At 34.7% G+C, this 17,389-nt stretch overlaps 1 protein-coding gene across 13 annotated transcripts in view; it reads left to right on the top strand.

Annotated features, from left to right (window-relative positions):
• The window catches only part of LOC100643486 (glutamate receptor ionotropic, NMDA 2B), a 360,187-nt gene that overhangs the window by 282,863 nt on the left and 59,935 nt on the right, over positions 1–17,389 (top strand). For all 13 annotated transcript variants that reach the window (XM_048407837.1, XM_048407845.1, XM_048407842.1 and 10 more), the window contains 2 exons: positions 395–581; positions 2,286–2,424. In XM_048407837.1, coding sequence (XP_048263794.1) covers positions 395–581; positions 2,286–2,424 — 326 coding nt within the window. The remainder of the gene's footprint in view (positions 1–394; positions 582–2,285; positions 2,425–17,389) is intronic.

Below are 17,389 nucleotides of genomic sequence, written 5' to 3'. Positions count from 1 at the left end.
ATAAGAAGCAAAATGAAAGAAAACAATTCCCAGATACCGAGTGTCCAACGAATATGCTTCAGCTGTGTCAACCGAGCAGTCGCGTTCCTGTCGATCAGCGTGTCTTCCATTTTAGCAACCGTTCGAGGACAGCAAGCTGTATCCAGGAGAATTTAATTAAATCCATTCGAACGAAGCCTGTCTATCAACTAACGTTATTTACTCCTCGTTTCCTTCTTCAAAACAGTTTTGACGAACTCAAATTTCGCTTATTGATCAAGTTCTAAACGCGTTATGATTTAAATTATATAAAATGCAGACTGTATTTTCACTTAATTAGAAATCATTTTTTTTTCTTTTTTAACATGTAATTCCAGAATTTTTACGACTCGCCGTTTTGGTTTATCTTTTTCAGGAGTACATTTTGATACGAGCACAGAACGTCTGGTCAGCGAAATCACGACCGCGGTGAAAGTTTATGCGTACGGCGCCGAGGATTTCTTGAACAATCCGGCAAACAGTCATCTCAGTCTGAACACTCAGCTCAGCTGCGAGGGAAGCTACGGCGAATCCCGCTGGAACGCTGGGGATCTGTTTTTCAAGTGAGCGCTGCTTTTAATCCAACATTTTTAGGTTCGGTATATGATTGTAGAAAAGGAATATATATTTGAAAATACAACTCTTGTAGAATTGCATGATCATAATATTTTAAGAGTTCGCTAATATTATATTCATGTTTCTATTTCGATTTTTATATTATCTCGGTATTATATCTGCACAGTTATGATCTCCCGAGCTTTCGCTAAATTTTATTTTATTCCGAAGGAAACAAAAAAAGAGGACTTTTTTTCATTTCGTTGTTTTATCACATAAATGTTATATTACCGTAATCGCATCAAAATCTATTTTTGCGTAAAAAGTATTGCGTAAAAAGTTCTGAATTTACGATGAGAGATTTAATATGCAAAATCCAGTCACGCGATATTGCGGTGACGGAATTTTAAGTTAATCTACGACAAATGCGACATTACAAAAGTAAACCTTAAGAAGTTAACGAAATACCATTTTAGATAATATCTGTTGCCAACGACGAGTCGATACTGTATTTTAATATAGAATATTTCTGCTTTCTATAAAATTCAATTGCATGAAATAGATATATCCCACTTTGGCAGATGAGAAACCATTTAACATTACATTTCAATTAATTGGCCACGTAATTTCATTAAAATTACAGTTAAGATAATAGCATCATCTAGCATGCAATTTATGATATGAAATTAACAGTTCCACCAACCATAAATTTCGAGTATAATTAATTAATGAATTTATTCGATGGCAGAGCGTACAGTTGTATGATGCGAGTAATCGTTACGCATATGATAACCTTGGCTTAATTACCCATGGGGAATGTGAACATTGATTAAATTCACTTGGTAATATCAATTTATCGGAATTGATGCGTGGGATGAAAAAAATGACCTTTTAAAAGTTCTGCATGCATTACTTCGATTATTACGATAAATTTCGAATTATTAGGATAAGAATAAAAATCGCGCAGAATGTCGTTAACGTCTCATTGCGATCGTATTTATTTTCCATCATAGATCGTATTTAATTGAAAGGCAGATTTTAGAGCGGGATTGACCTGCACATGAAGTATAATGCGTTATTCATGGGCAAGAAGTGGTAGCTCTTGAATGAAAGAAATTAAAATGTCAAGACGGAGAAAAATCGAAGTAAAACTCGCCGGGTTGTTATTCATCGTTACAGAAACAGAAGGAACATAATAAATACCCGTAGAAGAAAGTCAATTCTTTGCAGACCGAAGCGATCGCGGACAGATCTGTTGTAACAACAAGAGCGAGTTTTAAGATCGAGGTATTTTCCCGTAAATTAAGAAAACGAAGCTACAAATGAGAAAATACGAGAAAGAAGAAAAGTAAGAAGCAATGAGAAAGAAAATTTATTTATTCGTGGATAGACTGTGAATGTTCATGGATTTATGGTGAATTCAAATTTACAAAAAGCATGCAAGATATTGCTGGTTGAAGCAAATCTTTAGTTAAGCGTTATTTCATTAATTGTATTCGTAAGAAATATAAATTTGCATAAACATCTGCAATTTATTTAGAAACGTGGACTGTACGTAACTGTAGTAGCACGAATATTTCTAAACTTGCTTTTTTATAGCTACTAAATCTCAAAAGATTCGTTCTCCTAAAACCCAAAGAATTCATAAAACTAAAATGGTGTTGTATCGACGAGTTATCCTCAAGGCAGAATCGTATTACCTCTCTTTCCAGGTATTTGAAAAACGTGTCTGTGGAGGGTGATCAGGGGAAGCCGAACGTCGAGTTCACCCAGGACGGCGTCCTGAAGTCAGCCGAACTGAAAATCATGAATCTCCGTCCCGGATTAAGTAAACAACTCGTTTGGGAGGAGGTGAGTATTAAATTTTCCACGGGTATTTGTTGTTTTCCACGAGATGCCAGTTTACTTCCTAAAAATTCGTTACTTTGATCGAGATTTGCTATTGTACCGCTGAAATTTCTCGTTTCAAGCGCATACGATTGAATCTGCCACGGGTTTCGCAGAGATCAGCGTAAAATATAACGTAGATATCGCACGACTCAGCGACTGGATGTGGGATAACAAGGAATTGAAGTTGAAAAATATTAGATCCCTTCGAAGATTTCGAGGGAACCCGGATAGAAAAGAAGGTTTACGAAAAGTATTCGCGATCTAGCATTGAAAGAAAGAAGCTGCGCCAGATGTGGATTTCATTATCAATGAAATTCTTTTGTATCCCCGCGGACTTTCAATGATATCTATTAGAGCTAAAAAAAAAAAAGGTTATGATAAATAAATAATGTAATTGGCGATAATAAGTAATGTAGAATATGGAATTAAATTTAATTGGAACCATGATCTTAAACTATAAAGTATGACGATAGTTTTAAATTAACCGTGTTAACAGAAACAATGAATTTATTCGAAGAAAAATCGAAATTTTAAACCTGGTTTAATAGCGGTAAATCATTTCTTATATTGGAGGTTTTATTATATGTCCATACTATTTTTCTGCCACTATAGTCCACATTCACTTTTGTTAATAGTTCAGAATGCTTCCATTGATCAGCTTAATTGAGCTATAGATCTTCCTTGCAAGATGCCGGCCGTACACAAAAGATATAATTGAAGAAATTGGCTCGAAAGGGGAAGAATTTATCGATACCTCTAATATTTCAATTAGCCGAAGCAACTGACTGATAAATGAAAGAAATCATATTCGACTTCAGTAATTAAGTTGGTTTCGTTCTTCTCTGCCGTGTTAAAAGAAATCATTATTCTTATCCGATATATCTGTCCTAACGAATATAATACTGAAATTGCTGATTTTTACCGTGGAAATTAAAATGAAAGATAGGTGAAAAGTGATATATAAAATTACGCAAGAACAAGTACACTAAAGTATACTAAAACGAACGTAATTGATTCTGAAATCTTATTCGTCATATCATCTGTTAATTCTAATCCAAACTCACGATCTGAAACAAAGTTAGGTTCTCTTCGATACAAATAGTAAAAAAGTAATATTAATTTAATTATTTAACTATTATATATCATACACGTTAAACCACGAATTACCCTTCTTTAATAAAAACAATAACATAAATAATCTAATTCAGGAACAAGATAAATTACAATCGTAGTATTCTGACTTTATCGAATGAAATTGTTCGTTCAAACGATCATTCAAATTAGAAATTGGTCAGTTTGAACAATCTTAGTTTAGTCATAGTATCTAAATACTCCAGACAGTATCGTTCAACAATTTAGAAACGTTTCCGTAACAAGAGAGAATTACGTCAAAATATTGTTATATACGAATCGTTGAGTATTCACTAGCGAGGCAGCTGTGCGAATTGGGCTTTAGGTTGCGGCTAGAGAGGGAAACTTCGTTTTCTAATGGATGCATTTGACGTTTAATTAACGTCCGGCATCGTATTGATCGAGCGTACACGTTCAGCCTAGACCGTATCGATCCTCGTCGTGAGTTTTCGCGAGTTCACGCGCGAATTGTCATGGTTCGTCCAACTCGATATAGTGGCACTCACCATATAAATTGAAGCATCGAGTAACGACATCGATTGACGCAATGACACGCGCTGTTACACGCCTCCTTATATTGTTCTCGGTACAGCGACCGAATTAAAGTTAAGATATATAACTCATGAGACTTTAATCAGGATTTTAGATCCTCATTTCCTTGGATTTCTGTCAATCTTCTTAGCACGTTGTGTAACACGACACCGGCCCAGACGGACTTTAATATAGGAGGTTTAAAGTAATTCAAAGTTTTGACATATCGTTGGACATTTAATGCCCTGCTACGTCAATTGGAATTTATATGAAATAATTGTATCAAATTTCGCGTAAATACGGAATATGAGAATTTAGAAGAAAAGTCTGTTTAATGGATGTATTTTAAAATTTTAACATCAATATCCATCTTGATTAATTTACGAAATATAATTTGAACAAGATCGTAACGAAGACGGTCTGTTGATAAAATTTTAATGACATTCGATGTTTTTAACGGTGTTTTCTTTCTGAACTCCCAACGATGTGATTAAACAAAATTATGAAGGGAAAAATGGAAACTTTATAGTAAAGGAGGTGTACTTTTTAAAACACTAGCGAATGGTTCACCAGGTGTTAGAAATTGTTATATAAAAATAATAAAAAGCCTCCGAGAAGCAGAATAAATTAAAATTCTGATAATTTGAATTAATTATGTTTTCCATTCGTTTGGCTGCAATCAGTTTGCTCAAGTAAGTCGTAATATTATTCTGTGTCAACATATGTTGTCATAATTTCAATAATATGACGTCTACTAAATTTTTTATTATAATAATACCACCAACGCGCTATTTTATGAAAAATAGTCGTGAACTAATTTACTCTGGCATGATTCTCAGCCTGTAACGAGGTGGTCGCTTTAATTTCCGTTGCGTTCAAACGTTTATTCACAGTTCGCTGACGAATATCCGGGTCTCACCGAAAGGAATTTCACGAGCGACTTTCACGTGACCACCGGATTTCATCGTACTTTTGCGAGCTGCCCCCGTAAATCTGCGCGTAAACCCGTAACAAGACGTTTAGCGTGATATATCGGGGTCGTCTGTGTTGTTCTTCAGAAACCGTGACTCTTGACCTTTGAAATGAAATATAAAATAACTGATCGATTTGTTTTCAAAAATATATTTCTAAAGATATTTATACTCGTTATCTATTACCGGCACCTCTCTGATATTTATTTGAATATCGTTTAAATGTCATTTTCTCCGATTTTACAATGACGCGTGTTTTCATCTATCGGCCGATTATTAAATGCCTGTTTCATATTCTGTATTCGCAGTTAAATTTAACCGAAATTTATTCAAAATATTCATCGTACATACACCTACTTTCCAAATAAAAACCGAATTGCAACAACAAATTATATAGCTAGGCACTGAAACATTTTACTTCGATTAAACAATTTCGAAGACTCTGTACAAATTCCATAACAAAATCGCCGAAAGAACTTTGTAATTTTTTTAATGAGAACCCGTTTCCTTCGTAAATTAAAAACATCACGTTCCATTAACATCATCTTCACAAGTTCGCAAATCTGTATTTTAAGCGGCTAAATACTCCAGAACAGCGACAGAAATACCAGAGATAAATAATTCTCATTCAGGCATAACCAACCTCAGATTACATACAAGTAGAAAGGTATCATACAAATCCGGGTCGTTCTCTTTCATTCAAGTTATCTCGGCCGAATCATGACGATTTTATGTATTCCCATTCAGCCCTAAAGAATCGAATATCCCGCCAGCAGCGTAAAGAACGACCTTTTAATATTCCAAACGCAACTACGTTATTCGCGAGTTTCCATGTTTGAAATGCCTCATTCAACCAATTCATGCGTTGCTCCTTTGTTGAACGCAACTTCCTCCCCTCAAAGGGCGATACTCTTTTCAAAGGGCGGCACGAATGTCGCTTCTGTCGCTTCATTTCATTCCGGAAACAGAAGGTGCTTTTCACGCGGCGTCAATGACAAGGATTCGGGTCGAGCGAAATTAAACATGTCCACTTAATCGCGGCAGACACCGAAAACCGCAGAATTCGGTCGTTTCATGGAACGTGCTTCACGGATAATCCTAATGTAAACGCTCCGTAATTACCGCGAAAATCTTTTTTTGCGTTCAAATGCTGACCTGCTCGTTTTTCATTTCTCCCGCCAGCGCTCGTTTCCCACCGTCTTTTCACAACTGTTCTTTGTTTTCCCTGTTGAATAATTTGTTTTTCATGGCTGGATTCATTTCTCCCGCCTCCTTTCACAAGAAGGCGCGTTTACCTACGTTTCTTTCTCTTCTGTGCTTTAGTAGGCATGTGTGTAATTTAGCGTTTCTGTTCTTTCTTCTGCATTTAATCGTTGGTTTTATCACAACTTTAGTTCTTTTCGCTTCGGTTTCCACAATACACACGCTCTGAAGATTATTTCTTTTACGCGAAAGTCTTTCACGCTTGAGAATCTGCACAGCAAGAATTAGGAAATTGTTTCTCTATGTTTGTTTTATTTTCGTGTCTCAAGGGTGTTGTTTGGACTCGACCCTGATCTTGCTCTCGACTCTGGTCTTGTTATCGCGTCGTTGTTTCCGCTGCCAAAGTGTTTCAGCCTCGCGGTCATTTTATTTTTCTACTGTTTTACGTATTCGCCGTTCTTTTTACAATCGAGAAGGATACTTTGGATTATTTCATCTCTGTCTGGTTTTAGTCAAGCAGATTCAAATTAAAGCAAAGTCAATTATTTTTTATCTCCATTCGAAATGGATTATATCTGAAGATCGTTTTATGGAAAATTTAAACAGAAAAGGAAATATCTAGATGGACACCAAATTTCTCACTATATTCCTTTAATGACAGATCATTTCCATCAAATTGATAACAAATAATTCTTTACGAAATTTACCAAACTAAGATTCAATTAATATCTTGTAATTCAGACTATCGTTGTTTTCTAGAAATCAATTTCAGAAACATTTTCCACAAAATTAAATAGGACAACGATTTAATTATAATTTGAATGGAAGTTGTACCAAAAACTTGAAGTACATCCTACAAACGTTGAAAAACTCGAAACGTTTCTCCTATACGTTTCATTTTTCTGAAATTAAATTATGCAATTAAGTTAAACCGTTCTTTCTCACAACTAAATTCTTTTTATTACGCAGTATACCAACTTTATCCAATAATATGGTTATCCGACGTTCTTGCGCCGAAGATTTTTACTAGCATTTTAGAACTTAACCGTAAGTTGTAATGGCAGTGTTAACTTAGGTGACTTTTATGGGTATTTCATGGTAGACAGTAAACGTTGCTCCTCTTTTCCAACCTCCCATCGTTCGAGAAACTTTCCCCCTCGTGTATCACGATTTTCGGCTTGAACGGATTTTATTTGATCATCGTTACAGCGCGTGCACCCTACATACATCTGTTGGTTTTCTTCTTCGATATTTTAAGTTTAATCTTATATCTTACGAGAAGTAACTAAATTTATCGTTGAGACTCTGTTAATTTAAAACAATTACAATTTGTATATCAAGCTTGAAACATACTATACGAACAAATAAAAGTTATAATATAAAATTCAGTCATCCATTGAAAAACTTTTACATATTGCAGTTAATAAAATTAATCAAACGATATGTGGAATAAAGAATGGAAATCTACAGGACCTTTCATGTTTATTATGAAAAATAATTTTTATAAAAAGCAGGTTGTAATTTCATATGATGGGTCACACAAAATTAACTCATTCGTATCTTTTCGTGGAATTTAACGTATGACACGTGCGCGTACAAAAATTACTGTTGCCTATTCCATCCTGTACTGCAACAAAGTTCATATTTTAATATCAATTCACGTTACGTATATTTTAAAAACACTAAAATATTGCAGCTATTAATACAGCGAACATTACAGGTTTAAAATATGACCCAACTTTTTGCAAAAATGATAAAACTTAATCGATAATTTCGACTGATGAAGAATAATTAATAATTATTCAACTAACAAATAGGATTATGCTAAAATGCTCTTTTCTCTTTTTATCCAATGTCGACCGCTGATAAAAATCAACAGTTCTTTTCTCTATATTTCTTCTATAACAAGTTAGCCGTTAACTCTTCCATAATTTCTCGATTCAATCAAAAGTAATACTCGAGATGAATTACGAGGGAAAAAGTTGAGTCTCTCGTTCGAATTAACTTAGCGTATCGAGATCGCTTGCGAACGAAGAACCAAGTCGCTCGGAGAACTTTTGTTTCCCCTGGACGTCGTTCTTCGTCGTAACAATTCTAATTGCTTCCTGCGATTCGCGTTGTTTTAACGTCGATTCGCAGCCATCGCGAACGCAACGAATCTTCAATTATATCACCAATGGGAATACGATGAACGCGCCGTTACAAGGAGATTTCTTTCCGCGTCTGTAAGCACGCGTTTCCGCTTGACTGATAGAAATAATTAAACGACTCGAAGGAAACTCGACTGGATTGCGGCCCCGGTCTGACGAGAAATGATAAATAGAGTCGAAAGGAAACGAGCTACTTTGCCGAACTAATTTCTCCGGAATTCCAGCCACCACTCTCACTCGCGTTATCGACAAAATGACAGTCCTACGGCGAGCAAGTGTTTTCGTTTCGAGTGCACGAACTCGGCAGGGTTATTTAACACGCAAATGCGTTACTTGTACTTTTGCGAAGAAAAATGTTGCGAGGAAGAAGCGTTTAAGTAGAATCAGAGATTACTTGCTCTTTTATTATCGTAATAGCATTCGTGATTTACCAGCCAAAAATTTGGAATTACTTCTCTAACTATATATACGCGTTGAGACTATATTAACACTAGAACTACCACACCAGTTAAATTGACTGGTTTTACAATTTTGTTTTAAAATTCCTACGTTATGTTATATTTTTTCCCGTAATGATGTAATGAATTTTATTTTGTTTTTTATGTACTCAAACTCAAAAAAATTTTGTACCAAGGCTACTTATACCAATACTAGTCAAAATGTAAAAGGGTCTTGCAATCTGTTTATCGAACTCCAATTAACCAACTTCCCACACGTTTTTTAAATTTTTACTGCGTATCATTCGGTATGATGATATCAGTTATTATAAAAATTCCGGATCGATCGCTACATCGCTAGATGCTATCACTGGAAATACCACACCAATCAAAATGACTGGTTCTACAATTTTACAAATGTGCCAACCCTCGTTTTTAGTTGTAAAAATGTACTACATAACATGGAATTCCTTCTGTAAGAAAATAATAAATCAATAAATATAAAAATATTCTATTACGTATTATTTTTAAAGACCAGTCAGTTTGACTGGTTTTGGTAAAAATAGCTTCGTGTCAACTATCGGTAGTTCTAGTGTTAACTTTGAATTAACAACTTATTATGAATTCAAAATGTATCGAATAAATGTAATATAATACGAAACGGTATATATAAAATATCCAAAATGCCTTTTATAATATTTGGCAGGCGAAACAATTTTCTACCGAGTTTTACCGAGGTTCGATTTTCTTAGTTATCATCCTCGAGACATTTAGCAATCGTAATCAACAGGAAACGATTCGCAATAAACGTTCAAGCGACTCTAGTAATCCTTCCGGTTCTCAGGAATCTCCAATTCTCTCGAACGACTCAGAATGCTCTTGTTTCGGGGAAAGATCCTTCTCCACTTTTCTCTCTTCCATTCGTTCCTCCTATTTTACGTCCCACGCACGCTGTCACTCGCACAAGTCCAAATATGGTAAATGTAGCAGGTCTTGTACATAACCAAGGATCTTGTCGATGGATCTGATTTTACTCCCTTATTGACCCGTACTTCCACCTACACGACCTCTCTTAAAATTACGATACTACGATAACTATGACCGTAATTCAACTAAAACATTCGAATAATACTTAATTCTTCATTCACGTATCCTACACGTATTTTATTAGATTTCGCGAATGAGAATTTGCGTGGATGACGAGAGACGAGTAGACTACACTGTTTTACGAGCATGGAACCTATATAACAATTTGCTTCGCCTACTGAAAATTGCAACTTTTGAATATTTCCAATATTTTTGTATATTATATACGTTATATGCATCGCTGCACCTAAATAAATAAATTTGTCAGGAATGAAGTGAAGTTGGCAGCCTAGCGACGAGAGTAGTACGAATGTTTACGCCTAAGTATCGGTATCGAGCGAGGAGTAATTCAGGAAATGCGCGTGGAGATTTAATATTCATGATGCCATGCGCAGATCTGGATGTACGTGGCCAGAATATTTGATGCTTATAAGATATTCAAGATCTCATGATTAAGAAGCGGCAGAATCGTGGATGAATCGTTGAAGAGTTGAAAGAATTCAGAATGTTTGATGAAATTCAGTTACATTCAATGGATACCTGTTTCTTCTGCAATTAAATCATTCCAGAGTATAAAAGAATGTAGAGTATTAATTCCAATGTTAAGTCATTATTTTATTATTCCTATTTTATAATTGGCACGTGGACTGCAGCATAAATTTTATATATTTTGTCCTGAGAAATATACAGCACAATAATGTTATATTCTGTTTGTGCTTCTTTTCGTTTCGTCACTCGCACTGTTAAAAATACATTGGTCCATGGACTTCATCTCGTTTTAATAATTCTACAAGATTATCATTTTTAAAATGTGCGCCACTGGTAATCACAATATTATTCTTTCACAGTATTATTTAATTATGTCAGTCACATTATTGACAATTTTTTAGTCCATGATATTTGTCTTATTTTAATCATTTTAAAAGACTTATCAAAAGAAATGTGGGTCACCGATGACCACCGTGGAAATCAACGTGTTAGACGTAATTATTCTTTTGCTTTATATTCTGAAGTAAAAGCTTATCTATATTTCTACACTAAATCCGTCCCAAAAACCGCATATTTCAAATGACAATTCATCAGCCTGAGTTCATCATGCATTCGATCGTCAATGATCCACGAATCGAATCAGTGTCGCCTAGCTAATAACGCTATTCACGTTCCTCAGAAGGCCAGCGCAACGTATGGGTATTTACCTGCAACACGAATATTCGTTGGACAGTTTCCGAGTTCCAATTTCATCGTTCGTCGATTTCCAATCAGTGGCCACGTGGCGTTCAGAAGTCGACATTTTATTCATCCTGGTCGGCCGATGGCCGCGATTAACGCGGGATTTTCACCGTTCAACGGGAACACGACTAATTAAATCTGAAATGGGATTTCCTGCTGTTCCAGCGGCGTGCTATTTACTGGCTGTCGATAGCCGCGTGAAACTGTAGCTGACGATCCTTTCGTACTTTCACAGAGATATGTCGCTGTTCTCTTGTATATTGTTTTACTCGTTTCGTATAATTGTTTTCGCGGTTTCGATAGAATGGCCCCGATGCAACAGTAGTTTTAAAGAGATCGAAAAGATAAATTGAAATGGCGATTGTAACGAACCTTGGCGTCAAGGAAGATTGGTTTGGTGTAGCGACAACGAGATCAGAAAAGTACACGTTCGAAGAAAAACAGAAAAATTGTTTCTCGTAGCGAAGATTCGATTTTCGAAAATAATTGTCCGTAGATTCGTTTGTCGAGATTACTATTGATGGAGACCGTTCGAGGGAGATACTTGCTGTTGCATATGCATGCAGCCTATTTGTAGAGAGTATAAGAAAGATTGAAATAAACCTATGGAAGATTTTATTTACGTTCGCATCTATCATTGGTATCAACTTTTTGTCGATAACGTTAAATTTTTACACCGCGATATTTAACACACTTTGAATCAATTAATTGTTTGCTAAAAGTCAAGATTCAACGAACTAACTTTTTATACGCTACTTTTATACCACGTTATCAAAGTATACGTATAGTCAGAAAAATGGAGAAAGCCGATGTTCCATAACACGTATCTAAGAGTTAAACGGTTATGAGTATTGAATTTCTGGTTTGGAAGGAATCCGTATAAAAATTGTATAGTATATACTTAAAACTTAAATTTATCTGATACTATTTGAATCTTTAATTCGCTGACATTCAATGTATCGATATTTATTTTCGTTGCTATTTACCATTACAATATTACCTCCATTCCAGTACGACACAGAAAGGGAGCATTAAAGTCAATGTATGTTTGAATTGGCTTCGAACGAAAATACTAACTTAGATACATGAAAATAGTGTATACGAAACCAAACCGTTAAAGGAAATGGAAATCTTGAAATCATGGAAATATCTCTATTTCTGAAAAAGGTTCTCGGAAATTGCCTTCGATTATTTCGAACTATTGTTTCATCCAATTTAATAATAGTATTTAGAATTAAGTTAACAAGTGTAAGTTTAATTATTTTTATTTAATTATTATTAAACTCGCATGAGGGGTTTGATATTTCGTAGTAACAATTGTATGAATGTTTTAATAATTAAAAATTACATTGGACTTGTCGAAAGACGTGGTAAAATAGATCTTGGTCGAATGAAGGTTGTAGCGTATGCATTATGCGAATTGGCATTATGGTGCATGCATTTTAAATCGATTCTAACACCAGGTCAATCATCAAAGATCGCCTTTATTCGAATACGTTCTGGAACCAGAAGCGTTGATATCATAATACTACTTCATAAAGTACATCTGCATATAGGAAATTTTCATAATGAAAAAATAAAAAATATTTGCTTCCTTTACTAATTTTCTATACATTTTTTTCTGTAATGACCTTTATATTTTCCAATTTGGAATTTCTGTAAATGAAATATCCCTTTCAAAATTACGATATGAATTTTACCTTGAAATTTGTATTATTAATTAGAAAAGTGTGATAACGATTCAGATAAACGAAAATCAAATAATCAGGCCGCATATGAAATGTTGTTCGATTAATCTTCATTGAATGATTGTCAGATCGATGTTAAAACAATTACGCGAACGCAAGCACAATGCCTCATCCGAAAGTCGGTGAAATTCATATCTCGTAAAAAATTCTCGTTGAATATACAATGAAAGTACGCAGGAAATATTTGAATATGCAAACTGAAATCATTGGAGCCCATTCATTTAAGCATCGACGATAAAGCATTTCTACAATATCAGGTAAATTTCAATGACACGAAATATTATGAAGGGTCGATAATTTAAAAAAATCGCAAAGCTGTCGACAAATTCATTTTGTATCGTGAAAAACAACGCGTATTGAGAATCGTGTTTCAGTGTTTGGTTAATAAAATTTTTATCGAGCTCGACGCGACTAATTCTGTCGTAGATATTTCTGTACCATGAACGACTTTAATTTATCACGAATGCCTGTTTCGTGCAAATGCAAAATAAACGAAATTCGATTACCGCGTCAAAGGAGTCAACAGTTTAAAACGTTGAAATGTGAATAAGGCGATGAAATATCGTATTTTAACTCGTGACAAATTGGTTTCCGATATATTACATGCTAGAAATTGTAATTTCTCAATATATTAGGTGTAGAAATTAATTCGATATCCGCGCATTGAATCGATAATTACGAATTCATATTAAATTTAAATACTTTTCCACTGTTATGGAATTTCAACGTTTCTAAAACGCAACATATGTCTATAACGTAACATCAACAAGTATTTAGAAAGTAGGCAAAATAAATAATAAATAAACGATAAATTTATTTCGCAAAACTCGAAATTAATTTCTTCGCCTAATATATTATAGAACCAAAATTTAATAGCTTCAGTCTCATATTTTCATTTTTTCGCATACAAATATCGTCAGTCACACATCTGTTTTCCTTCAATTTCACGTTCGCGGTCGTTTCTTCACGTACGAATATCATCATTCGGAAATTTCTCCAAACTGAAAGAAGGAACGCGAATGGATTACATATTTTCAAACGAGTATAGATTATTCTGATCGTCGAACGAAATGTGTATGATATTTTACATTAAATACGTTACTTTGGCTATCTTCGACCTTTACACGATAATTGATATAAAAATCTTTATTAATCACATTGAACGTCATGTATTTAAATTTCATATATGTGAAACCGTTTGCCAGATGTGTATTTACAGTTGAAACCATTCGCAGTTTTATTTCACCTATTTTCCACGAAATTGTCCCGTGCGCTGCCGTTTTTATCGATAATCGTTGGAATAGCGAAAAATCTGCAATCGAGCGTCTCGTCATTGAGATATTTCCTCTAACTGGCAGCTTAGTCGAAACGATATCGGCTTAACGAAATCGTGTTTTAAACTCCTACGAAACGCTCCACTTTCGGTTTCGAGATCCGACTGCCGGCCAAACCGCGGACCGCAATTTTATTTGGCGAATTCATCGGCGAATGGGAATTTAACGAATGTACGTAAACTAATTGCCTCTGTTCAACGTATTCATAGTTGTTTGTTCAAACATATGCAGCGAAAATAATTGTCTTCAACGAAACAGGATGATCAAGTTGCAATTATTATAGATGGTCGTCTATCAATTATAATTTACCGGAAATTATAATATTTTCATATTTACGTTAGAAGTAATAATTTATGACGAACGTTTTGAAGCTAAATTCTTCTCTTTAACAAAATTAGCAAATGAAACAGAATCTGTGAAAAATTGCTTTATTTTTATATCAAATTAATTTTCTGGAAAATCGTCTTTGGAAATAAATAAATAATATTTAAAGATGCGTATATTATTTACAATTATTTAATTATAGAACAAGTTTATGTCAAAATTATTATATTTATTTTTATATCAAATTAATTTTCTGGAAAATCGTCTTTGGAAATAAATAAATAATATTTAAAGATGCATATATTATTTACAATTATTTAATTATAGAACAAGTTTATGTCAAAATCATTTTCGATAATTATGTTTAGAAATAAACAAACAATGTTCCTAAAATAAGATGTTCTATAAAATTTGTGTAATTCGACGACTCTTGTTATAAGATCTTAGTACATTCATATAAAATGAATATAAATGTCTTTGTGAATTATCATGGCTTCTGGTTACCAAAAAGCAACACGTAGTATTTGTTTGTACGAATACAGGAAAACAGTCGTTGAATCGAGGAAATTCAATTAAGAGCCTGCGTGAACTTCTAGTTACCAAGTCTGAGAAGACAAAGGACTGTGAACAATTGTCCATACGAAATGGAATATTAATTGTCGTCACGAGATGCTTAAGTACGTACAGAGCATCAGAACCATTGTTTACAATATCTTACTGATATTTTAATCATAAACACGCGTTAATTAAATTAATTTCACTTGAAACATAAATGTGTCTTTATTTTCTAAAATCGTTCGAAAAAAAGTGACACTTGAGCTTGCAATAGCAATACCAAATTACAGCCAAATGTTAAACTGACTAGTAATTAAACAATTCAGAATAGTAAACAATACGAAGTGTCTTAGAGGAAAAGTGATACAAATATTTAAATAAAGACAACATATTTAATTGGAATAAGCTATGGATAAAATAAAGCTTTGATAGGAAAATTAATATGCTTGCAAATATGAAAACACTTCCATGCTGTAGGTAACTCATTTTTTACAACCAGTAGCTATCTTTCCGCTAAGTTTTTAAAATTACACGCAAATTCAGCGCGTAATAAATTACTCATTACCCTTATTATTATTAATCGCATCATAATTCTTACTAAAAATTAAAAAACTTTTATCGTAAGCTTCTAGTACCTTGCGCCCATTACGATATTAAATAATAATCTAATAAACCTTGGTAATCCCTGGCATAATAAATCCCATGAAACCCATTTCTACGACTAATCCCACTTTCCATTCGTTCTCCAAACGTTATCACATCCGGCAAACAACTTCTACTGCCCGCAGATTACCATGTTAATTTCGACGGTGTCCGAAATCGCGAACGAACGAAATACTAATCCGTGTTTGATTACCTGACAATTAATCATTGAAAACGGATCGAGTCAGCTTCGCCGTACGGTATTAACATCTCGATCCGACATTCTCGTGGCCACGTAAAGGATCTCGATACCAGAACCCGTTGTGTGCAGCTATTAGCGATTCACAGACGCGTACACACGCATTTAGCAGGCGCGTATCCGCGCGCCTCATGACCAGAGTGTAATTCGAAGCGCGTGTGCGGCCGCGCCATGCATCCCCGGCTAATTAAGGAAATTGTTCGCATTGCGTAACTGCTAGCAGATGTTGCCACTTGACAGGTCAGACTTCGATTCGCGTGGCATGATTCATTGAGTCGTCGGTGAATTTGAAGGGAACCCTATTTGGTCGGTATGACGCTTCGCCTATGGTTTGCATGGATATAGTTGACGTGTTTCGGGCGTTTCGATAGTCATCAAGCGTATACCGATAATCGGAGGGGGACAGAATGCGGTTCGGAATGCGTTGATGATTTTATAGCGTCCTGGTAATATAGATCGATCCAAAATTATTTGTGTCATGAGTACTATGCTGGGTAATAGGAACGATACTAATCCGATATTATTAGTAGGCAGATTAATATTAATAACTATATTCGTTTCGGTACTGTTATATTGGTGGTAAAGCGGTATATAATCTGGTATCTATTATTAGTAGTATCTGGTATCGACATTTTACGCCAAATCGATCACGTTTTAACGTCGACGCGAGGGATTTTTTGTTCAATGCGAAATGTCACGTAGACTATGTGAAATTAGAGGCAGTTTTAGCCATCATTTCGCTGGTTTCAAATTAGTTTAGGACGAATTTCGAACTTCGATCTAGACGATAGCGTTACAATATTATGAAATTCGATGATATGAAAGTTGTGCGAACGTTGTTCGTAATTTTGTAACTGCCAAACAATCGGGAATACAATTTTTGGTAATAACTTAAAATGTGAAGTTTGTCACGAACAGTTGCCTGTTTTCAGTGTTTGTACGATTTTCATCGGCGTCTTGCTAACGTGAGGACTTTGCGTAAGTTTATTGAAGTTCGAGGGGTTTATCCGTGTCGCGAGGGCTGAAGCGAATAAACTGAATGTTACTGAACTTCTGCTTGTTTTTACTGAAGTACCTTGGAGAGAAGTTGACTTCTTTGTTCTAGAAGCCTTCCGAAGTTTAATCCCAAATAACAAGGGATAAACAAGATTGTTCGATTGACCGTGTCTATATAAGACGTTCTAAATGCTCTACCTATTTCGTGAAAAGAATAGATGATATCATTTTTCTATATCAATTATATTTATACATAAATTGATATCATTGCACCTATGCGTGAGCTTAAAGAAAAAGCAAAGAAGAAACTTGTTCTTAACGCCGTATGT

This window comes from Bombus terrestris, chromosome 7, assembly GCF_910591885.1.
Source record: "Bombus terrestris chromosome 7, iyBomTerr1.2, whole genome shotgun sequence".
In the NCBI taxonomy this organism is placed as follows: Eukaryota; Metazoa; Arthropoda; class Insecta; order Hymenoptera; family Apidae; genus Bombus; species Bombus terrestris.
This window is presented reverse-complemented; position numbering and strand designations above follow the sequence as displayed.